This window comes from Eublepharis macularius, chromosome 9, assembly GCF_028583425.1.
Source record: "Eublepharis macularius isolate TG4126 chromosome 9, MPM_Emac_v1.0, whole genome shotgun sequence".
NCBI classification, from domain to species: domain Eukaryota; kingdom Metazoa; phylum Chordata; class Lepidosauria; order Squamata; family Eublepharidae; genus Eublepharis; species Eublepharis macularius.
In genome coordinates, this window is record NC_072798.1 from 63,266,721 (window position 1) to 63,292,692 (window position 25,972).

General features: G+C 41.2%; 1 protein-coding gene across 2 annotated transcripts in view; it reads left to right on the plus strand.

Annotated features, from left to right (window-relative positions):
- The window catches only part of BEST3 (bestrophin 3), a 36,885-nt gene extending 12,631 nt beyond the window's left edge, over positions 1 to 24,254 (plus strand). For both annotated transcript variants that reach the window (XM_054987704.1, XM_054987703.1), the window contains 4 exons: positions 428 to 580; positions 5,930 to 6,010; positions 15,689 to 15,840; positions 23,058 to 24,254. In XM_054987704.1, the coding sequence (XP_054843679.1) occupies positions 428 to 580; positions 5,930 to 6,010; positions 15,689 to 15,840; positions 23,058 to 24,000 (1,329 nt within the window). In that variant the 3' untranslated portion in view covers positions 24,001 to 24,254. The remainder of the gene's footprint in view (positions 1 to 427; positions 581 to 5,929; positions 6,011 to 15,688; positions 15,841 to 23,057) is intronic.
- The last annotated feature ends 1,718 nt before the right edge of the window (positions 24,255 to 25,972 follow it).

Here is a 25,972-nt window from a genome sequence, read left to right on the forward strand (position 1 = left end):
CCCACTGCAGCAATCAGGCTGGCTCGTGTGCACGCCCATGATGATATCACACGTAACGTCATCACACAGGCTGGTGTGCAGGCGCCAAAAACCCTGGCGCTGCTCCTGGACCCACTGCCCTCCAAATGTAGAGGCTGCCACGTGCTCTCTCTTCCCTCCCCACATAGCCCACAAATGGGTCCCCCAGGTGACTCTGGGGGGCAGCATTTCTTGGCCCTGTTCAAGTTATATTTGATAGCAATCCATTGGGATATGTTTTGAGAAATGTATTTTAAAATATTACATATCTCAGTTTGCATAATGTTTTGTAAAATCACTATGTATGTTTTAAAAATGTTCAAAATGTAATGGCTTTTGGATATCAAGTGTAATTATTAAATGCGATTTTATTAACAGCAGTACTTGCATGTGATTTTGCTCATTTCAGGTTGTCACACTGGCTGTCTATACCTTCTTCTTTGCATGCCTGATCGGACGTCAGTTTTTGGAGCCTGAACAAAACTATCCAGGTCACGATTTAGATCTTTACATTCCAATCTTCACACTGTTGCAGTTTTTCTTCTATGCAGGATGGCTGAAGGTAACTTGTCTTTAAAATTAGAGGTGACTGGAATTTTCTCATAATTTTGCTCAGAAACATGATGAGAGAGCGAAATCCAAGTGAACAGAAGTAAAAAAGTTAAAACTACTATTTATATTTTTACTGTGACCAATAGAGCTAAGGTAACATTAGGCTGGATCCTAGAAGGAGCGCACGCAGCAGGAACAGGAAGCTCAATTCTGAGGTCAAAACGAGGGGGGGATTGCCTGATTCCCCTTGCTTACTGCAGCCCATATGGCACTTCACCAAGAGGGCCCCCCACCCCTCAACAGAGAGTTTCTGGGGAAACCAGGAGCCCCTGGGAGAAGGAGAAGAAGGCAGGAAAGATCCTGTTGTGCAAGTTATTTCTGATTGTAAAATTGACCCCAGTGTCTAGTAGTTTTCCTAAATAACATTAACTGATATTAACTGCCTGCTTGCAAAGGAGTGCCAGGACACCTGCGTGCCGACCATATTTGTTACAAGGGGTTGAACACTTTTATACTGCTGACAGTGGACACTGGAAAATGTTGGCATTTGTTGTATTTCTGGTTTACTGCCTTTGTCTCACCCTGCTTGTGATTTCCGAATGTTATGTATGCTGTCCACTATCAGCAGTATAAAAGCGTCCAGGCACTTGTAACTTTGCTTTCCAAATAGTTTGCTATCAACAATATAATTTTTTCAACTTTATGTATAGCCTATAATCATCACTGCAGTTTTGTTTCCTGTTACTTGTCATCCAACTGAACTACATGTGTACGTACATAAACAGACCTCCTTCCATTCTGTTCAGTGGAGAGTTCTGGGAAATGCAAAGCTTGCAGATTCCTGCCCCAATTTAAGCCAAGGCTACTTCACATGTTACAGTCTCCATAGTGGACACCTTCAGAAATGGCTTCCATGCAACGGTTCTCTGGCCCATGACCTTCTACCACATGTGACAGCCAGTTGCATGGAGAGTCTTTTCATAACTTGGAGGTCACCAAGAATGTGTGGCACAGGCATGCAGATATCATCTGACCCAGAAGAAAACTGCCGTGTAGAGTCTGTATGAGCTATCTACTGCCGTAACCACTTTGTTTGCTTACTCTCAAGAACAACCCAATGCATTCTATATTTAGTGAACATAAAAGGATGTTACTAAATGCTATGAACAAGGTTCAAATCCAGCAGCACCTTAAAGGCCAATAAAGTTTCCAGAGTATAAGCTTTTGAGAGTCAAGCTCCCTTTGACAGATACTAAATACTATAGAGATACTAAATGCTATAGAGTTGTTCAGCAAGAGGAAGCAGTAATTACTGCCTCTCGGTCACACAAAGCAGCCAGTTACAACAAACAAAAGTAGTACAGCATGCTGGATGTTTTCTAATTGATATTGATTTTCAACTGACTGATTTACAGCTCTTCATCAAACTTATAATTAGGCTATTAGACCAGTATAAATGCCACATCGATTCTTTTCTCTCCAGTGAATATGAACTCAATTAATGAAAAGAAAAACTAACTTAAATGAAGACTCACTAAGACAAGCAGTAAGATACATTGAACTGCTTCTGTTAGATCTGTTGATCCAGTTAGCAAGAACACTGCAATCCTTAACAGAGTTATTTCAGTCTAAGCCCATTAATTTCAATGGGCTTAAACTGGAGTAACTCTGCTTAGGATTGCACTGAGTTTGTACTGTAAGCTACCTAGCGTTTGACAGCAGCAACAGTCCACTTGTCCAGTTTAAGGTAAGTACCAAGGCTGGCTTAGCCATGGTAGAGTCCCGTTGCGGTGAAGTTATATCAGGTGGTTCAAAATCCAGACCACTAGAGTAGGTGAACAAAATGTGAGTTGATTAGTATTATTATATTATATTTTTAACTATTTATGGTTTTAACTGTATACAAGGCTTTTTTTCTGGGAAAAGAGGTGGTGGAATTCAGTGGGTTGCCCTCGGAGAAAATGGTCACATGGCTGGCGGCCCCGCCCCCTGATCTCCAGACAGAGGGGAGTTTCAATTGCCCTCTGCTCAGCAGCGCGGAGGGCAATCTCAACTCCCCTCTGTCTGGAGATCAGGGGGCAGGGCCGCCAGCCATGTGACCATTTTCAAGAGGTTCTGGAACTTCGTTCCCCCGCGTTCCAGCTGAAAAAAAGCCCTGACTGTATACATTAATTTTAATGTGTTTTAATATGCTGTAATCCATCCTGAGCCCTTCATGGGGAGGGCGGAATAGAAATCCATAGAAAATAAAAATAAATTAAAAAATAATGTACATTGAACCATTGACAAGATAGAAAGCACATGAACAGATTCAGCTTGGTTGAATAAATGAACTGCTGTAGCACAGTGATTAAATGGTTCAGCTGCAAATCAGCATTCTGCTGGTTTGAATCCCACTACTGCCTTGAGCTCAGTAGGTGGCCTTGGGTAAGCCACTCCTCTCAGACTCAGCTGTATTGCGGGAATAATAACAAAACTGACCTTGTTTACCACTCTGAGTGGGGCACTAATCTGTTTAGAAGAGTGGTATATAAGTGCAATTATTATTATTAATAACTGAATATTAATATTATTATTATCCAAGCAGGGATGGACTTGGGAAATCTGGTGCAGGGAGGGGCTGTCAGTCCGCTCTGGGGGGGCCGTCACCCCAGGACTGGGGCATGGCTGTCGAGGTCCAATGCGCATTCTCGCACTGTTGAAATGCAGTGATGTGTTCAAGTGGCACTGCTGCAAGTCTGTGGGGTCTTTTCACTCCCCTCGCTTCCATTTGGCCTTCTGGCTTCCCACGTGGTTTCCAATGAGTGTTCCTGTCACTCATTGAAGAGCCCGCCTCCCCCCTCACCTGCCTCTCCAGAAACTGGAGGCTGATTAAAGTTGCCAGTCTCCAGGTGGTAGCTGGAGATCTCCCAGAATTACAACTGATCTCCAGGAAACAGAGATCCGTTCCCCACTTTCTGGACCCACTTTTCAGGGAGGGGGATCCTTTCTTGTGGTGGCAGTGGCAGCGGGGATTTGCTAGTGCACCGAGCTGCAGCCACCAGACTGGCCCTCATCGGAAATGGGGGCTGGATGGGCAAGAGGGTGGGTGTCCAATCCACACCTTCAGTGTTACCTTTGCCCCCTCTCCCCCCATTGGCTGTGCCGCCGCTTGCCCCTCGCCTGCCTGTCAGGGGAGTGGTGTCATCATTGTTGAGGTTGTCAGGGGAATAGCAGGCGTGTGCTCCTGGCAGCAGCCGTGCCTCGCCTCACCGCACTTGGGCGCCAGGAGGACTCTCCTGCAAAAGTCCATAGGGAGCCACAGAGCGGTGCCCCATTTATGTTGACGCACGAGCGAAGACGCTGCCTCGGGGCTTAGGACTGAGCTGCCCGTGTGTATAAAAGAGAGATTCTGATGGATATTTTAAAAAAGTAATACTGCCAGACAACCTCATCAAGTTTCCAGCATTTTGTCCTTTCATACAGTATAGAGATGATGACAATGATATTTTGTATTCTTTTTCATTTTAAAAGTACTCACAGTGGCATATAACTTTAAAATAACAAGAGAAATTGACTCAAATTTAAGATACTGAATAGAAAAATATCCACAGCCTTATATATCTTGGACATAGAGAAGCAGCATAAAGCCATAATATAGGTAACTAGCAGCAGCACTTCAGGCCTCCACATGAGAAATGGGAGCACAAGCTACAGATCCTGGCTGCCAGTACTCAGTTGGTCAAACTGCCATTTCAATTCCCACACACAGAGGAATCAGTAGTCTAAATATGTTGTAAGATGAATTTTATATCAAAACAGGCTGTCTCAGGCCTGGTCTACATATACAGCATAACAAAGAAGTAGTAAGGTACCAGAGTGCTGAAATGGTAGAAAGAATTTCACAAATTCAGACTGTGGATGAGGGATGTCATTTTCCTACATTCATAATACCATTTAATCACAAAATAGTAGATGTGCTAAAAAGAATGGCTGGGAGTTTTTTATGTGGTGGAGAATTAAAAATGTGTCTCTCTCCCAGAAGCAGTTAAAAGAACTCATTCTACTTCCTCAGTTTTCCTAGAGCTTGTTCTGCACACATGTAGGCCAGGTCTTCCACTGCGCTGTGATGATATTAAAGTTGATATTTTGTAGATCTGGCAGATTCGAACAGCACTGCAATGCAATGCAAGAATGTTTTCCCTTGAGGGAATTTTTCATCTGTCTTGCTAAACAAAGGATTTTTATATGTTAAAATTCACCTTTTCCTTTGTAAGCAGAGTAATTTGTCTGTCAAACAGAGTTTTAAATCACTCATTGACTACCAGTCATATATATAGGACAATAGTTCACTCACATGAGGCACTTTTAATCCCATTCTGTGTTGTCCTGTCTTAGTGTATAATCCTTTTTGTTGTTGCAGCCTGGATGGAATCCCAAAATAGCCCTTAATTGCTCTCTGTTGCATTCTTTTTGGAGAATGATATCATGTGCCCCGTGGCAGGCTAGCCAGACCATGAGCCAATGCAAAGTTTCCTCCTGTAGTCACCCATACATATATCTTTCATATTTCATTTCTGGATGCCCTGCTGGGTGCTTGCTCGTTCACTAGTATCGGGTGAGCAAGTAGTTGTTCTTGTTATTCTGCTTCTTTTATGTCAACAGTGATGTTATTCTACATGGAATAATTCTTCCAAAACCCAGAAAAATCCTGGCTGGTGAGAAAACCAGATCTAATTCCTCATTCTGTTATGAAGCTGGCCTTCATTCCAAAACAAAGCAGGGAAGGCTATTGTTTCCATTTTAAAGAATATCAAAAGCCTCTGCCTTCTCCTTCACTTGTTATGTTTGATTGTTTGAAGACCATTTTTCCCAGCTGGGCTAGAAAAATTTGTTTCAGACTGCAGAACCCAGCAAGGTTAAATGTGTGTGGGGTGTGTGTGTGGCTTTAGCAATGCTCCACTTGCATGCTTCTTATGTTAAAAAATAGACAACTTCCAGACCTACTTTATATGGCAATTAGGCAAAGAGTGAGAAGGAATACCAATACGATACAGCTTATCTATTCTAGTCAGGCTCTCACCTTTCATGCCTATGACTGGCGAAATCTCAGTTCAGTTTGTGTCTGAAAGCTATCATATGATACAGCCTGTTCATACGCTTTCTATCCCCCACTTCTGAATGATGTAAGAGATCAAATGCTTCTTGCTAAGAAATCTGCTCTGAGAACCTTTACAGGTGACACCTAGCAAAAGTGTTGCCCTTGGCCTGAGACCATTCATTGAATCATTACAAATCTGCAAGAGTCAAGAACTGATTTTCACAGGTTGCAGCAATGGGCAATACACCCATATCTTTTTCTGTGTGATTCTGACTACAGGTTGCTGAGCAACTTATCAATCCATTTGGAGAAGATGATGATGATTTTGAAACAAATTGGTGCATTGATAGAAATCTGCAAGTAAGATTACCTTGCTTCTTTTCTTTTGTTATACAAGTCTTTCTTTTCTGCAACAGATCACATCTAATGGTACCATGTGGCCTCTGAAGTGGGATGCTATATAAAACTCATAGAGAACATTCCATTTTCTTATTTACAATAAATTCCGTTTTCTATGTAAGATCTTGGTCTTCTGTGTCAGTGTCCAGTTTGACCTTAAGGGTTCAGCATCCAGTCAATTGATTGTATCAGTTACCAATCAGATATAATCAATTGTCAAAAGTAGAGGTGGGCACGATCCCCCAAAAAATACCGATCAAGCTGATCGTGGATCCGCGCCAGCAGTGACCCCAGATCACCGATCCACACCGATCAAGTCCCGTTTCCAATCTGGGATCTGGGAGGCCAAAGCGGAGGAGCGCCCCCCCACACACACACACTTAGAGCAGGAGGGGGAGTTTTTAACCCGGTGATGAGCCGCCTCTCTCTCTCTCTCTCTCTCTCTCTCTCTCTCTCTCTCTCTCTCTCTCACACACACACACACACACACACACACACACACACTTAGAGCAGAGGGGGGGAAGTTTTTAACCTGTCCCTGCCTCTCCAAATAGAGAGAGAGAGAGACCCGTCAACATGTTTCAGCCAGCTTTTTTAAAAAAGCAGGGACAGAATCCTCCATTCCTCCCCACCCAATTTTAAAAGCAAGCAACCAGTCTTCCAAAAGCATATTTTAAACAGGAAGAAAGTAAAACCAGGGTCCACACGGATCCTCGTGGATCCTATGGTTTTTTAAATAGGAAAAACACAAATGAAACATCAAATCACATATCACAGCCAGGTCCACAGACTGAAATATAAAAAACACAGATCCAAAAATATTTGGTGCTGCCACAGTGAAAAAACATGAATCTGAGACACGGATCCTCATGAATTCATGTGATTTTTACATTGAAACAAAACAAAAAGGCTGTCATATTTTAGATCTTTTGGTCCCATTTGTGGCAATGGACATGATCTGGTATTTTATGATTGATTTTGGGTAGCCCTACATAAAAATCACGAGGATCCATGAGGATCCATGCTTTTAGACCATGTTTTTGCACTGTGGGAGTGCCACAAAGCAGTGGATAACTGATTTGTTTTGCCCCTTTTGTGGCAATGGACATGATTTGGGATTGTATGGTGGATTTCGGGTTGTCCCATGTAAAAACCTAGAGGATCCATGTGGATCCGTGCTTTTGAACCGTATTTTTGCACCGTGGCAGTTCCACGAAGTAGTGGATGGCTGAATTTTTGGTCCCATTTGTGGCAACAGACATGGTCTGTGATTGTGTGGTGGATTTTGGGTGGCCCCACTTAAAAATCAAGAGGATCCATGCGGATCCGTGCTTTTTTAGAATGTTTTTGTGCCGTGGCAGCGCCACAGATTAGTGGATGCATGATTTTTTTTGCTGTCTGTAGACTAGGACATGTTCTATAATATGACAGCCTTTTTGTTTTGTTTCAAAATAAAAATCATATGAATTCATGAGGATCCGTTTAAAAGAATCTGGATCCAGCTTTTACCCACTCCCTTCTAAACACACACACAGAGCCGTGAATGAGATTTTCCCACAAAATACAGTGTTTTAAAAGCAGGTTAAAAACAGAGTGACAGACAGAAAAACAGCCATTCCTCCTACAAAGCCCCATTTTTTAAAAAAGCAAAAAACGTTTGGAGCGCCCATGGCTACAGAACACCCCCTTCCCCCTCCCTCCCCTCTCTTCTCCCAAATGGTGATGCGTTGCTGGCTGCTCCGTGGTTGGAAGGAAGCCCTGCTGATCAAGGAAAGCTGGGCTTCCATTCACGTTTCCAGGGCGACAGAAGAAGGGCAAACACAGCTCAGGCATTCCCCTGGCTCCGTTGCCAGGGGAATAGATTCCTGGTGCCTGAGTGTCTGCAATCCCGAACAGAAACCGATCGATCCGATCAAGCTCTGAACAAGCAAACCCCCGACCACTGGATCGGTTGCCGTGGACAGCACCGATCAGCCAGGTCCCGATGGCGCAAACGCCATTATCAGGGGGGTTTTCAAATCATAATGCTGATCGAGCCCATCTCTAGTCGAAAGGATTGATAAGTTGCACCATATGACCCATGAGTCAGCTTTCACTCTATGTCATTGCTCTGTCTTCTTCCCAACCCTTTTTTTCTAAAAAAAAGAATTTCAGTCTTCATCCCATTAATTTTTCTCCCTAGAAGCATAACTAAATTGAGTGCTGAGTCGTTAGGAACATTGATACAAAATCACAAGAGACAGATGTGAGAAATGTAATGAATTAACCATATCTTCAGAATATTTGTATTCTGTTCCTTATATGGTACATGCCTAATACAGCTTATAGCCGTCCCATTAAAATATAGAAAACACACAACACACAAATGACAAGAAATGTATAAAGAAGTAAGCTAGCAATCTTAAAAGAACAAGATAAGACTATAAAAGCAGCAAAAAATTAAAAACACGAGCATGTTGGCTCAAGATCAGGTAAAACAGGAGAATGAAGATCATAAATACAATAGTACCATCTTATAAGTGATAATAAAGGTAAAAGGCTGCGTGGGAGATATAAACAAAATTTCAGAGTTGGGGCAATGGTTGACGATTAGGAAGCTCTTAATTTCAAGTGACTTAAATGGTTACATCTCTTACCAGTTTATAAATTGTTGCACTGGAAACCAACATTTAATAAACTGCTTACTTCACTTTGTCTAATTAATTGCAACAGCAAAGTTTATGTGATTCTTTAGAAGTTCCTACCCCAACAAAGTCATCCCCACTGCAGCTATTAAATCTGTAGCATCTACTACAGTCAGACATGCTTCTCAGCACATTTCAGAGATACGAAGATAAATACTGTGACAAAAATAATGTTATTGTCATTGCTGTTATTGTTACCATAACTACAGACATTTATGCATTCATTAAGATGCTTTCCAAGCTATGCTAAGGATTCAGAGTGGGCTATACCATTATGCCTTCCACCATTTCACAGATGAAAATAGGAAGAGTCTGATAGCACCCCTATTTTCACACCCAGGACCACAGTCATCTTTGAGCACCATGTGTAATAAATAGTCCTGATTGTGTGTGTGTGTCATTAATTAAATAACACAAACAGGAGCATACTATTTATTACCAATGGTGCATAAGGAAGACAGTGGTGCACAAATATGAGCACAAATAGAAGTGTTGCCAGGCCATCCCTTTTATAATGTACGATGTTGTAGTCTGCTCTGAATTCTTATGACAGTTTAGAAAAGCATCTTGATAGATGAACATAAAGCACAAATAAATGCACACACGCACAGAAACAGGAGCATACACATTGAGTTGGATCCAACCAGCGTTTCTGCTAATGAAAAAGGACAGAGATATTACCTTTGACCACTCAAAACAGGATATTCTGAGAACCATGGGACCAGAGTGTATAAAAGGTGTAGGGGATGGGGACTACTGTATGGAGATGAATTATGTGAGATTGAGGGAGTAAGTACATGATATGCCCATGACTAAGGGCATAACTACAAAATATGCCCAACACATGTCAGGTCATGAGTGCATGACTTGACTCAGAGTCAGATGTACCTTGGGGAACTCACCTTAAAAAGCATTTGGTTGCTTGGTGCTGCAAGGGAGCACCGTGAGGGAGGAAAAGGAGTTTCGGGTTTCCCAACCACTCCACTTTTGCCAGTGGAAAGGGTGGGGGGAGCTTTTCAGTCCTTTTCTAGGGCATATTGTGTAGTTCAGTCCTAAGTGGAAAAGCTGGCCAGATCCAACCCATTATTTATTACACATTGCTGTAGTCTCTTCTCTGTCTCTTGTATTTATTCACTCTGCATAGCCTGTTCCACACTGGTTTTGGAAGTAGGTCTGTTAGAAAACTGGCCTTAACCATTTGTTTTTATTTCAGAGTGTTTAATGGGATGTTTAATCTCATACAATGGATCTGCTCATGTTTATTATAGAACAGCTCAAAAGAAAAAATAGGGAGGAAACCCTTTAAACCGGCAAAAAAAAAAAAACCAAAAGTACCAAAGGGTGTATCATGAAGGTGGGGGAAATGTGCAATAAACCATCTTGAACCCACTGGTAGAAAATAATAAATATATTCAAATAGAGTGTGCAATATAAAATAACAATGTAAGTTACTTTCACAGAACATAAATAGTATAAAGCACATAAAAGGAAAAAAGATGAATAAATAGCAATTGAAAGGTGGTTAAAATACAATTGCCCCAAACATTCAGAGTGTAAAATTCCCTGACAGTATACTAGCAACTCCATTTTGAAAGCTCTTTTTTAGAAACACATGCTGATTCCTATGGGTTTGTGTTGAAATAAATTGTTTCAGTTTCAAATCTGGGGTTTCCAAACAAGCTCTGTTCCATAATTGGGCTTTTTCCAGGTGGAGCGTTGCTGGTTTGGATCTAATCCTTTGTTGTTGTTGTTGTTGTTGTTGTTGTTGTTGTTGTTAGCATGAGTTTCTGCCTAATTTTTTGCAATGATACTTCAAAGCTCTTTGGGGCAGCTGTTTTTGCCATTAGTGACACCAAAATCGCACAAAACAGTACTCCCCCTAAACCGTTGACTCATCGAATTTGAGCATACACAACAATGGGGTTCAGTGTTTCATTGTTTTGGAAGGGGGCTGCTACACCTTGGTTTCCTGAACTGGGCTCACCATTTGGGATGCAGCTTTAATGAAACAAAACAGTGAATTCCAGGTGTGTTTCGGGCTCATTTGCGTCATTTTGTACACCACTACTGATTCCTTTTAAAACACCATCTGAAATAAATCAAGTGCTCTAAAGTAAAATCCATTAATGAAAATGAGGTCATAAATTGATCTCAGTAGAGAAAACGATTGGAACTATAATTCAGTTCTCAAAAGGAGGTACAAGAGATGCCTCCAAGATCTTATTTCTAAAACATAAAGAACTATCTGTGGTAACTGTGTGAACTGCTCTCAGGCATTGCAGTGAAAGGTTTTCAGGCACCTGGTTACTGATGAAGCATTTGAATGTGTAGACACTTCTCCCATTGCAATTCCATCCATGTTATCTATTTATTGATATGTCCGAGTAATTTATTTTATGTTTGAAAGACTACGCATTACTTAGAAATCAGGATTTCAGAGCATCATAAAAAGATAAGAAACCCAAGGCTATATTCAGGAATGCATTGGCTTGTGCCACTCATTTCTACAGAGTTTGCAAAGGAGGAGATCACCATAATGGTACCATTTCCTAAGGATTGAGATATATAAGAGAGCCATTAAGATATTTACGCAGCAACTGTCTATGTAGAATGGATATTCATAATACAAATGTACTTTGAATACAATGGGTTGGATCCCATGGATCCATTCTGCTAGTGGTGGCACTTTCCTCCAGTCCAAAGGACCTTCCCCTGATGCAGGAGGCCTCTTTTGTTGGGGAAAAGCTCCTTGTGAGGGATCCAGCCAAAATTAAAACAAACATAATACCAAAGTTTCTATTTCCAATGGAAACATTGGACTTCTGAATGCCTAGGCCAAACAAGGAATTTCCCATTCTCAGCCTCAGTTTCCCACCTTTGGGAAGCAAGAGAAAAAATGGTCACCATACCATACTGTCAATTGAGGAATTTCCCCTACTCTTTACCATAGAGATTAGGGGAAATTCCTAGAGCATCACTGAAACATGACATAACATCCTCCACCCTCCCCAAGCATCATCTGCAAAATCTTCAGGTATTTACCTAGGCAGGGTTGGGAACCCTAGCCAAAACTAGGGGGTATATGTAACCTATGGTTGCCATGGGGACTTGCAACTGTATGGCAGCTCCAATATCCCTGTGAAAACTCAATTGGCCTGGGGGTGGGATTCAGATTAGGACTGCAGCACTGGTGGAGGAGGAGCTCAGATTTCCACAAGCCATTTTTCCAACACAAAACAGCCCAAAGGGCTGTGCGTGCAAGTTCAGTCCCCACGGGGCAAATAATGGCCCTAGGGCCATTTCAGGCAAAGAAAACAGTGCAAGCGGGTGGGTGGGGGAGACTGAAGGCCTTCTTCTCCCCATGCCGCAGTCCTGATCAGAACTGGACCCCTGTGGGTCTTCACAATTGAGTTCCTATGGGGAACTTGCAGCTACCCTCTAGCTACAAGTCCTGATGCCACATGTTACCTTCAACTTGGGCTAAAGAGCTCCTTTTGGCATGCTCAAGGTCTTGTATGCATCTAAGGAACTCATTTATATCTCCTTGAACCAGAAGCACACAGGGGTGGTGCGTCAATGGAGGCAAGTCGGGCAACTGCCTCGGGCGCAGAGGCACCAGAGGGGGCACCGAGGTGGGTGCACGTGCGCTGCGGAGCAACTGAGCGGGAGGGCTGGGAGGACACACGCACCCCAAGCATTCTCCCCTATCTCCTGCCTGTCATCTCTCAAACTGGAAATGAGCGGAGGAAAAGTGATAAGTTTCTTTTGGGGGACTGGGGGGGAGGATGAGATGGAATAATGACAGAAGAAAGCAAAGAGGAAGGGAAAGGAGAAAGCAGGAAGGACCTAGAGAATCAGTGGGGACATTTCTCTCTCTGCCATTTTCCCCCTCCTCTCTCTCTCTCTCTCAATCTCAATTTAAGCCTTGGGCGAAGCTTCCACGTGGAGCAAGGAAGAGAGACTCTAGCTGGCTGGGGAGCAGCAAGCTCCCGTCTGACCTTTTGTCCCCCTTGCTCCCTCCTTTCTTTTTTGCTTCCCCCCCCCGCCCCCCACCATGTACTAAAAGGAATGCCAGGAGGATTGCCCATTGGAAATAATAGGAGCGGCTTGAAGGCCCATTGCAGATAATGGGAGCCAGGGATGCCAATTTACTTGCCTGGGCTCCATTGAAATGCATCACAACACAAAAAAAGTTGCAAAGCAAATGCAGAATGGATTTTCCATAAAGGTCTCTGGGACCAGATAGAATACTCTGGGGGTGGAATGACAGCTCCCAGAGTGCAATAACTGTTCCTAGCTATAGAGTTTGTACTCCGGGACCAGAAGGACAGGTTTCAGAGTGGAATGACAGTCCATGGAATAGGCTCAGTGCTCTGGGACTGGAAGGACAGCCCCCAGAGAGCAGTGTAATGACAGCCCCTGGGAGTAGAAGAAGCATTCTGGGACTGGAATGACAACCCAGAGTGCAATGTCAGCCCCTCGGAGCAGAATCTGTGCTCTGGGAAGGAATGACAGGTTGCACAGTGGAATGACAGCCCCTAGTAGTAGTAGAAGCATTCTTGGAGTGGAATTACAGGCACCACAATGGAATGACAGCCCCTGGGAGTAGCAGAAGTGTTCTTGGACTGGAATGACAGCCCCAGAGTGGAATGACAGCCTCTAGGAACAGAACCTGTGCTCAGAGACTGGAATGACAGGTCAAAGAATAGAAAAACTATTTCTGGGAATAGGGTCAGGCTCTGGGACTGGAATGACACCCCCTGTCATTCCACAACCACTGCCATTCCAGTCCCAGACCACAGATTCTTCTCCCAGGGACTGTCATTCCACTCTGGGGCCTGTGTTGAAAGATCAAGATGGGTAGCCATGTTTATCTGTAGCAGTAGAAAAAAGCAAGAGTCCAGCAGTGCCTATAAGACTAACAAAATTTGTGGTAGGGTATGAGCTTTCATGAGCCACAGTTCACTTCTTCGCTACTGGACTCTTGCTCTTTTTTTGTGTGTTGTAATGCATTTCAATGGAGCCCATGCAAGTAAATTGGCATTCCTGGCTCCCATTTTCTCCAATGGGCCTTCAAGCCTCTCCCATTATTTCCAATGGGTATTCCTGTCATTCCTTTTAGTACATCCCTTTCCTCCTCCCTGGCTGGCATCAATTCTACTTCTCACCTTTCCTCAGCCTTTTTGTGTGTGTGTGTGTGGGGGGGGGGTGCTGCTTTTGGTGGAAAGAGTGGCTGGTTGTGTGCGCACCACTGCAGAGGAAGTGAGGCAAGACACACGTAATTCCCTTTCAGTCCCTTTGCAACAGGTAGGAGCAAATCACTGTTGTTGGGTTTAAAGTTGTTGTTTTAATTCTATTACTTTCCTCCCCCCTTCTCCCTTTCATTCTCCCTCCCCCTTCCTCTTCTCTGATCTCAATGCTGCTCCCCCCTTCATTCCAGTAGAGCAGCACTCCGCACTGTGCCCCTTCTTTATCACCTCCCTTCTCTCATCCCCTAGTTTCCATATATTACCCCACCTTCCCCCTTTCCCCAAAAAGTTTATTTCAATATTTATACACCACATGCTTAGCTGTCAGGTGCTGCTCACTTCAAACCCAAGGGTGGGGGGGGGAGAAGGATGAGCATGGAGGGTAGTTCCCAAAAGGGATCTCTGACTAAAAAGCGATATTCTGGAAGTCCGTCGGACATCTTCAAAATATGCAACGAAGCGTCAGCTGCCTCGCAAGATTATTATTGATTTTTCATCTAAGAAGACTCAGGACACCATTTTATACAATTCGAACAATGTGGACTTGGACTTTCTTGGCAACAAGGTTAAGATATTGAAGGACGTTCCATTTTCAGCTCGGAAAAGAAGATTCAAGTATAAAAGGTTTGCAGCTCTTCTGAGGAAGCGTGATATAAAATACAAATGGTTATTTCCGGAAGGCATCTGGTTCAGATATAAAGACCAAGCCTACAAGATAATATCGTAAGTACAGCTGAGGGACTTTGTGCTTAATCATCAAGAGTTCCAGCAAGAAGAAGATTCAGAATCTGAAGGGGGGAGTGGGGAGGAGTGAGTGAGCGCAGCTATTGTAGCTGTTCAGAGAGAACTGAGACCGAGACGCAAGGGGGGGAAGAAGACCTGATCCTGACTGTAGTTCGTATCTTATAAGATCTACCAATCTAATAGCATATTAGACAGTTTAACTTTAAATAATCGTATTATGAAGGGAATGCAATACTTGTAGCTGTAGTTTGTGTTCTTTATATGTTGTTTTTCCCTCTCCCCGTTTCCTTTTTTCCTTTTTCTGTATGTAGTTTTTTCTTTGATATTAGCAATTAAAAATAAAAATTTATAAAAAAAAAAACCAAAAGGGATCTCTGACAAAGGTGATCAAGCGGGCCCTGTAAGAGAAGCCCTCCTACTGCCAAGAGTCTCTGGGTTCAGAGAGAGGTGGGAAGAAAGAGGGAAACTTTTTTACACACACACAAGGAGGTGTGCTCAAAACTTTAATGCAAGTTACTGTTTCTGCTCACAAAATAGATTTTTGGCTCACAATAAGTAAAACAAAGACTGTTGTTATTTATTCTCACACTTATTTTAAAAATTTAAAATAAGAAATAAAAATTAAATTAAAAATGTAAAAAGTTTCAAGTTTTGTGCTTTTCATTTTTCCTACATTTCTTCTGTTTTTTAAAATTGGTTAGCGGGGAGGGGGGGGTGCAAGTAGATATCTCACCTCAGGCGCCAGAAACCCTGGCACTGGCCCTGGAAGCACAAATCCAAACAGCTTCTGAAACTCTGATATAATTCAATCGAAATGTGGTACAGGAGCTGCTGTTTGAAGGAATAGTCAAAGGCTGTTTGGGGATTGCTGAGTTAGTAAAGGTGTTCAGTGGATTGTTCCCTACACGTATTATACTTTAAAATATGTTGCAAATAATTCTGATTAATTATCGTTATCCTAGGTATCGCTTCTGGCTGTTGATGAAATGCATATGAATTTACCAAAAATGAAAAAAGATATTTATTGGGATGATTCTTCAGCCCGCCCACCATACACACTAGCTGCTGCAGATTACTGCATTCCATCTTTCCTTGGATCTACTATTGAAATGGGGTATGTGATTCTAAAGTTCCTTCCATACAAGGCAGAAATGGTTCCTTATCAGCCCAGCATACCAGATCAATAACAACACTCAATCCTATGAAGAAAATTGTATTAGACAGACTTCCGGTTTGGGATTCATGGAGGTCTAACGCAGCTCCATTTGCGGAGCTGACCGGATTGCCGTTTTAACCGGCCGGAGGGGTGAAAATAACCCGCGGCCGACTGCTCTCAGGTGGGGAGCAGGCAAAGAACGCTCAAGACCCTAGGGTGAGTTAGATCTCGGACGAGGGGGGGCTCTACACAAGGAGTCTCCCCCCCGATCCTTGAGGTCCCACCTTGCGACGGGTCGGCTATAATCTCTGCGGCAATTTTGGGGCCAATTCGGCTGGCATAAGACCTACATACCCAAGCTTCGATCGGGGAGGGAAGTCGAGAGGAGAATTTAAGATCGAAACAGCGATTACAACCCGAGAAAGCTGGAGAGAAGGTAAAGATCGCTATCTCTTGAAACGGGACAGATTGACAAAAACAGAGAGGAAAGAAAGTAGACTTTTAAACTGCAACAGACTAGCGAAAAGGAGGTGAAGACTCGGCAGGAGTTGTATTTTAAAAGAGACTAAGTTTAAAGAAGTTATTACAAAAATCGGACTATTGTTTTGAATACCTGTGGTTTTGGAGCTGTGGGAAAAAGACACCATCGCGAGACCTGCTGTGGGAAGACGGGAGACAGGAAGTGCGTAACAACAATAGAGTGGCTGGAGGGAAGCGGCCCTTGCCAAAGGACAGGAAGTGGGGAATCGCCATCTTTGAAAGTGGAAGGGTCGTGGCTTCAGCGGAAGAGGAAGTAGGCCATCTTGGATTATAATAACATAGAGAAACCATAGAGAAAAGACGCCCGACATTTTGGATATAAAAAATTAATTTTGGCAAAGATTGGGACATTTAAAAAAAAAGGAAAACGTTTAATTATACGCCACGGAGCTGAGGAAGAGAGCAGATTCGTGGGAGCGAGCTAAAGCAAGCCCCACGATGTCGAAAAAAGAGTGGCAATCGGCAATAGAAAACTTGGACAAAAAACTTATAGACATGATGAAAGAACTTAAGGACACGAAATTGGAGCTTATTAAAGAGGTCAAGGAAGTTACACAGACAGTAAAGTCGGAGCTGTCAGAAGTGAAAAAAGGTGTGGAAACGATTAGCAGTGAATTACAAGGAACGCAGCAGAGAGTTAAAACAGTAGAAGACGCGATGGAGAATTTAATAGACACGCAACAAACAGAGATGAGGCTGGTGAAGGGGAGGATGTCAGTTGCAGAAACTAAACATATGGAGAAGCAGCTTCGTTTTCGTGGTCTGCCAGAAGTGGAAGGGAAGTCAGCGCAAGAACAGATGACTGAGGTGTTGGCTGATTACCTGGGGAAGGAGGAGGAGGAAATTGTGGCTATCCTAGATGTGGCGTATCGTGTGAACTCGAGAATTGCAACCCAGAGGAAACTACCAAGGGATGTGATTGTGCAGTTTACAACTAGAAATATGAAAGAGAGGATTGTGACCAAACAATTTCAAGATCCATTGGAGATTGATGGCAAGACGATTATTATAATGAAGGAACTGCCCAGATCAGTGTTATTGGACAGGAAAAAATATAGAGTGCTAATTCAGACTTTGAAGGACATGAATATCAGATACAGATGGGAGTTACCGGAGGGAGTGTCCTTTGAGTTTGGAGGGGCAAAAAAACGCATCAGATCTGAGCGGGAGATGGAGAGATTTATCAAGGACAATGAAAAAGACTTACCAAAAAAACCATGAATATGGAGTGTAAAGTATTATCTTGGAATGTAAATGGACTAAACTCACCGAATAAGAGAAAAAATATTTTTCATTGGCTACTAAAACAAAAATGTGATATTGTTTGTTTGCAGGAGACCCACATTAGAAAACAGGATGTAAAATATTTAAAATCTGGAAAATTGGGCAAAGAATTTGTAGCGGCTTCCAACAAGAAAAAAAGAGGAGTGGTGTTGTATATAAAAGAGGAGCTGCAGCCAAAATTTGTTATGAGAGATGTGGAAGCTAGATTTGTAGCAGTGGAATGTAATTGGAACTTAAAGAGAGTGTTGGTAGTCGGACTTTATGCACCTAACGGTGCAAAGGAAAGCTTCTTTGAGGACTTAAGGAAGCACCTAGACGATCTTGTATATGACCAGATAATTCTTGCTGGAGATTTCAATGGAGTGACAGATTTGGAATTAGACAAAAAGACTACAAAAGCACAAAAGAAAAGAGGACTATTGCCAAAGCTTTTTTTTGAGTTGATTCAACAAGAAACTCTCGAAGACGTATGGAGGAGAGAATATCCTAAAACCAAACAGTTTACTTTTTATTCTGCAAGGCATCTTACATTATCAAGAATTGATATGATCTGGGCCTCAAAGGACTTAGCGCTATGGACTAAGGAGGTAGAAATAATGCCGATGGTAGGCTCAGATCACAACCCAATTATGTGGAAATTTGGAAAAAGGAGAAAAAGGAAAGCCTGGAGAATAAATGAGGACCTGTTACAGGAAAGTGAGAATATGGAAACACTGAGAAGAGAGACTAAGTTTTTTATACAATACAACGTGAATAAAGAAGTACCAACCAGTAAAGTTTGGGACGCGTACAAGGCGGTTGTAAGGGGCATACTAATGGACTTAAATGGTAGAGCAAGGAAAAAGAAAGAGGAGAAAAGACAAGAGATTGAGGAGAAAATAAAGGCCAAAGAAGTACAGTTAAAAAAGAGACCAGGGAAAAAGAAAATACATCAGGAAATCAAAATTCTTCAAGAACAGTTAACAGCAATGAGTAACAAAGAATTGGAGTGGAATCTTAAAAGACTGAATCAAAAAGCTTTTGAGGGTGCTAATAAACCTGGGAAATATTTGGCATGGCAATTAAAGAAGAAAAGGGAAAAGAAAATAATAAATAAAATTTGTGAAGAAAACAAAACGTATTTGGAGCAGACTACCATTAGCAGAGCCTTTTATAAATTTTACGCTAAGCTGTATAACAAAAAAGAAGTAAACAAAGAATCAATAGCATCATATTTGGAGAAAACCAAACTTCCAGAGATCTCGGAAGCTTGGAGAAATAAGCTGAACAGTGAAGTAACTGATGAGGAAATAAATATGGCAATACAATCCGCAAATCTAGGAAAGGCGCCAGGGCCAGATGGACTGACGGCTAAATTTTATAAGACAATGGCCAATGAACTGGCACCATTCCTAAAAGAGGTGATGAACGGAGTTTTTAGGGATCAAAGAATTCCAGACACTTGGAGCGAAGCGAATATATCATTGATCCCAAAAGAGGGCCAAGATCTGACTAGCGTGAAAAATTATAGGCCTATATCACTACTCAATAATGACTATAAAATTTTTGCGAAGATATTGGCGGAGAGATTGAAGGGGTGGCTCTCGGAAGTCATAGAGGAGGAACAAGCAGGCTTTTTGCCAGACAGACAAATAAGAGACAACTTAAGGACAGTGATCAATGCTATTGAATACTACGACAAGCGTTGTGACAAAGAGGTTGGTTTCCTCTTTGTAGACGCTGAAAAAGCGTTTGACAATTTAAACTGGGACTTTATGTTTGCCACTATGGAAAAGCTACAACTGGGAGAAAGATTCGTCAGAGCAATCAAGGAAATCTATAGAGACCAGACTGCAGCAATTGTAGTGAATGATGAATTGACCAAAAAATTGACGATTAGTAAAGGAACAAGACAAGGTTGCCCGTTATCTCCATTGTTGTTCATTTTAGTATTGGAGATTCTGATGATACAAATTCGACAAGATGAGGAAATACGAGGAATAAAAATAAAGGACTATTCATATAAGGTCAGAGCATTTGCAGACGACATAATGTTAATTGTAGAAGACCCACTGGAGAACATGCCAAAAGTGATAGACAAGATCAAGGAGTTTGGAGACTTGGCAGGTTTCTTCATTAACAAAAAGAAGTCAAAGATATTATGCAAAAACATGACTAAGCAGAAACAACAATTGTTAATGGAAACAACGGATTGTGAAGTAACTAGTAAGGTGAAATACCTGGGAGTTGAGCTGACTGCAAAAAATATAGATTTGTTCAAGAATAATTATGAAAAATTATGGACTCAGATAGAGAGAGACTTGATCAAATGGAATAGATTGAACCTGTCATGGTTGGGCAGGATTGCAGCAGTTAAGATGAATGTGTTACCAAGAGTAATGTTTTTGTTACAGACAATACCAATCATCAGAGACTCTAAACAATTTGAAAAATGGCAGAGGAAAATATCAGATTTTGTTTGGGCAGGCAAGAAGCCTCGAGTGAAAGTAAAAGTTTTACAAGATGCAAAGGAGAGAGGCGGAATGCAGCTGCCCAATCTGAGACTTTACCATGATGCAATCTGCCTAGTTTGGCTAAAAGAGTGGATGACATTAAAGAATAAGAAACTATTAGCCCTAGAGGGATATAAAAAAATTTTTGGATGGCACGCATACCTATGGCATGACAAAGTAAAGGTCAACTCGATGTTCCTGCATCATTTTGTAAGGAGAAGTCTATTTACAATCTGGAAGAAGTATAGAACCTACCTACAAGAAGGAACCCCCTTGTGGGTGGTTCCATATGAGGTGATAGATCCGAGAGCTGTGGATAATGAACAACAATGTTTAACGTACAAAGAAATAACTAAGATTGAAGTATCTAAACTTAGAATAAAGACGCAAGAGGAACTATCACCTAACTATGATTGGTTCCAGTATAGACAGATTAGAGACTTATACAACTCAGACTTGGCAAAAGGGGGCATACGAACAGAGAACTCGGAACTAGAGCAGACCCTTCTTAAAGAAGACAAGAAAAGAATATCCAAGGTATACCAAGTATTGCTGAAATGGTATACTGAGGATGAGATAGTTAAAACACAGATGGTGAAATGGGCTATAAATTTCAATAAAGAAATAACAATGGAGGCATGGGAATACTTGTGGAAAACTACAATGAAGACAACGACATGTATCAATATTAAAGAGAACATTTTCAAAATGATCTATCGCTGGTACATGACACCAAAGAAGATTGCGCTAGGGAACTTGAATACTTCTAATAAATGCTGGAAATGTAAGAAACATGAGGGCTCCCTCTATCATATGTGGTGGTCGTGTGAGGTAGCTAGGCAGTTCTGGGGGGAAATAATAAGAGAAATGAGTGAAATTTTACAGTTTCAAATAAATAAGAACCCAGAACTCCTGCTGCTAAACTTGGGAATGGAGGGAATTCCAGCCCATCATAGGACGTTGATTTTTTATATGACTGCAGCAGCTAGACTTTTGTATGCGCAGAAATGGAAAGTACAAGAAGTACCAACTATTGAAGATTGGATCTACAAATTGCTGTATATGGCTGAAATGGACAAGATGACAAGAAAACTGAGAGATCTGGACTCAGGGCAGTTCAACACAGACTGGGAGAAGCTGAAACAATACCTGGAGAAGAAATGGGAGGTGGGAGGAAAACTGTGGCAGTTTGAGAACTACTGAAATATAATAAAAGTATAAAAGAGAGGGGTGACTTTACCGGGGGAGGAAGAGAAATGTGAATTTATAAGCAGTTAGATTAATTGATTGAGATATATATAGATATGTATAGGTCAATTGATAGAGAATAATTAATGATAAGGTTTAAACATGAGGATTGACTAACTAACAATATTTTCTTTCTTTGACAAGATTTATATGCACCAAACTGAATGTATAGAAGAGTTAAATTGATTGAGTATCTGAGGAGTTATATAGAATTACCATAAAAAGTTGAAATGAGTAATATATAGAGAACAAATCAAATTGTTTGATTTAAATGTGGGAAATTTTTATGGTTTATGATATATAGGTTTATGTAGAATTACTCAAAACTGGAAAATGGGATAAATTGTTTGTCTAAAGACGTATAGTTTGGGTGTATAATAAGTAAAGGAGTTAAAGATGTACTGCTTAATATATTGGAGAATGTATATCTGTTTTAGACAGAGGAACTTAATAGAAGTAAGGGAAAAGGGACAGAGGGTGGGAAAGCTGTTGGAAGTCAACAAAAGGGGGGAAAGGGAGGGGGTTAGAAAAGAAAAATTAGGGGAAAATTGACTGTAATGTAAAAATAAAAATGTTCTAACCCAATAAAAATTTTTCAAAAAAAAAAAAAAAAAGAAAATTGTATTAGACTTTGCCACTGAACTCTTGATTTATTTTGATATAATTTAAAAGAATTTTTAAAGGCCATACTGGGCATCATGGTTTTTTCTTGGTGGTTTTTGGATATCACACCTCAAGCTATGAGGAAAATATTCTAATTCATAATCATGATGATTCCAAGTATCACTTATTCCAGTATAAGTTTTCATATTAGAGCTCACTTCAGCAGATGCATGAAATATTCAACCACCCCCCTGCTTCCACAACCATTTTCTCTCACCTCACCTCACCACAGAGCCCTGACACACTCAACAGGAGCCCATATGGCAGCTTCTTCCCATGCCTGCACTGTTTCCATTTCAAGGAGAGGCAACAGTGATGTGACAAAGAGCCGTGCTGTGGCTCCCTCCTTTGTAGTCTGAGGTTTCTCCTGTTACCTTTATGGTGTGGAGACAAACCTCACTGGCAGCAGCTCCCTAGTAACAGGGATAACACGAAAAGGGAGTCTTAGACAGGGCCAGATAGACGGAGAGCTTAACTGGACAAAGCTGATGTTTTGAATCCTATGGATCTGTTCCACTAATGGAGGCTATTTCTTCCAGTGCAAGGTACTTTTTCCTGGTATATTCAGGAGGCTCTTTTGCTGGAGACTTGTCATGCTTCAGGGGAAGGTGCCTTGGGTAAGAGAAAGGCACCATTTTTAGCAGAACAGATCCATGGAATCAAATTCGGATTTGTGAAGAAGGACATGTGGTCAATAGGAAAGAGATGAGTGGCAGGAAAGAAGGTTCTGGCTTTGTCAGTGTTGATGCAAACATGCTGGAAGAGAGAAGGAATAAGAAGTTCTTGTCTAAGTATGTTGAAGTCCCACTAAATTATGCATACACACATTCTATTAAAAATCAGTGGGCCTTGTACATGCACTATCGGTTGCAGTATTACCACTGCAATGTATATATACATACGGCAAACTATTTTCTTTTTCTAATAAGATGCTTTCCTATTTTCTAGTCTGGCCGATAGCCAGTTTCTTCGTGGAGACAACTGGATTTTTGATGATGATAAACCAAAACGGCAGCATTCAATGCTGAGAAAAGTGAAGCGATTTCTGAGTGTCCGTGAAGAATCCCCTGTCCCAACCAGGAGAGCCTACCAAAGGCAGTCAAGTGAAAACTCTGTTTTTTTCCCATCTCATGAGTTGCATCACATTGGCAATTTGCAAGAAATGCACTCTAGAGGGAGGCTTTTATCCTCAATTGGCAGGAAAACCCATGAATGGCCTGATAAGAATGCCAAGCACCCTGAAGGCATGGATCTAGGGATCATCAGAGAAACTAGTAAGAATGAACCCACAGAGATATGCTATCCATCCAGTCTGGATGACAGCATATCCAAAACGGATTCACCAGTCTTAGAAAATATTGTTACTGAAACAAAGGACAATGAATCCAGGTTGGGTTCACAAAGAGACAATACCACTAATATCCTGGCAGAAGAGGATTCTGGAAGTCAAAGTGAATCAAACCCTGACTCGAAAGGAATGGCATTGATCCTGTGTGAGCCACACACCAGTGCAGCAGATTCTCCAGTGTCTCCTTCAGAAATGGCTCCACTACATATGGACTTCAAGCAAGAGGATTCATCCACAGGCATGACAGACAGAAAGCTATCCGAGTCCCTTCAAAGTACAACATCTGGCGACACCACAGATAATCAAATGTGGAAATTTCCTCCTTTTCATAGTCAACCTATGGTATCCTACACAAAAACTGCACCTGTTTTAACAGAGTCTGGAATAGCCTTCAGAAAAGGCAGCATAAACACTGAAAACAGTCCAATGGCTGCTCCTGTTGCTATAAATAAATCTGACATTCTCAATTTGCTGGAACAACTAGACACTAAAGAAACTGATATAGTTGAGTTTAGCAATGAAAAAAATAAAGGAAATCTCTGACAAACCAGGAAGTACCAAATGTCTTTCACTATGGACTCAGCATTCAGAATATTTATTTTAACATCTCACCTATAGATTAATTCCATCATCCACCTCTGTGCACACAAAGCACATGCTGTTTATATTATATATTTTCAGTTTCTGAGTTTTGATACAGCAGTTCAAAAATGTTGATACTTACTGTTCCAAATGCATATTCCCTCGAGGCAGTGGTTCTGTTATGGGGAAATCCCTCCCTTTCCACATTTATTAATATTAATTCTGTTTCCAACATCTACCCCTCTGTCAAAAGTCTAAAAATCCACAATAGTTTCTCAAATACATCTTGAAGCATTTTTGCTCAGCGAGTTCTAGTCTTAATTCAAATTCATCCATCTCCTCATTGATGGATAAAAATTAGTTTCCTTTCACTAATTTCACATTTTATAAAAATAAGTTTATAACTGCTCAGTATCAGAGTAAGTTCCTAAGTTTCCATCATATCATCTTTAATTAGTGCTGCTGGGATCTTAAATTAGAAAGGGAGCTACAGAACTCTTTTCAAGGCCTCCTACAATGGAAGAAAGTCCAGTCCAATTCAAAAACGTGTGCAGGAACTTTGAAAAATAGCATCCCTTCACATAAATATTACACTAAATTGCTCATATGAAATAGGATAGTTTTTCTTGGATTAACCTTTGGCTTACCATTCTTACCCTTTTTCGTTCTAGTTTAGGACCAAACACTTTGTTTTACCAGGATACCCATGATAGATATCCTGGATTTTTTATTTTACTAAATGCAGCTTTGAGGGAGAAGCCCTGCTAAATTGATCAGCGCAAGCAGGGCACAGACTGGAGACGATCCTTTGCATTGTTTTACTGATCTAAATCACCCCCTCAAGTTGTTCCTTTCTTAGCAGGAGAAAAATACAGGAACATTTATCCTGCCAATATGTTTTTCTTCCTTTTTGGGAAGCAACTTTTACTATACAATCCTAAACAGAGTTAGTTTTAACCTTCTAAGACCATTGAAATCAATAGTATTAGAAAGGTATAATTCCGCTTAGGATGGCACTGTAAGATTGAAAAAATTATGGGAGGAAAAGAGTAAACAACCACATTCCTCTACGTCATCGCTGTCATAAAATTTATCAGGTCTCCACAAATGCATTTACAGTGAAATCCAAAGAAGAATTACTCCAATCTAAGCCAATTGAAATCAATAGGCTTAGATTGGAGTAACTCTGTTTATGATTTCACAGTTAATTTTAAAAGTGTGGAGATTAGTCATGACTTTCTTAACTTAAAGTGTATCTTAGCCCTTAGTAATAACTCAAGAACTCTAGAAATCTTCTAGGAAGGAAAAACAGTCCTAATGCATTGTCATGTTATTCACTAGTCCACAAAAGCATAAGCATAGTGGCCCCTTGGTTAGATAGCTATGCACCGGGGGACATTTTCATAAGGCGAAGAACGGGCAACTTCCCATGTTGAGATGTACTTTATGAAAAATAGTAGTGTATTGTTCTGAAGTTTGTTCTTTAACAATCATTTGGGAGAGGATTTGAGTTGGCAGAGAATACAGACTAAATAACCCCATGTTCCTTCCAATTCTTCGTGTCAATAATTTTCTAGTTTTGTCAAATGGTAAAGAGCACTGTTTCACAGAATAAAATGAGGGCCTGCAACATTCTTTGTTTTGCAAGAAGAAATATATCTAGGCAACTGTGTGTTGTTTGCTTGTTTTTAATACAGCTCATTTACACTGGGGCAGAGATCAGATAAATCACTTCTGACAACTGAAAATGGTGATTCAGAAACATGCTGAAGCAATGATATATTTGCAGTAAGATCTCCTGTAATGCCACAGACATCACTTCTGGAGTGCACTGAAGACTAAGCTCAATCTCGTAACATGCAGGCATTCCAGCCTCAAATGAGAAAATCTTCCCAATCGATGGATCTTAATCCATTCATTAACAAGCCACTAG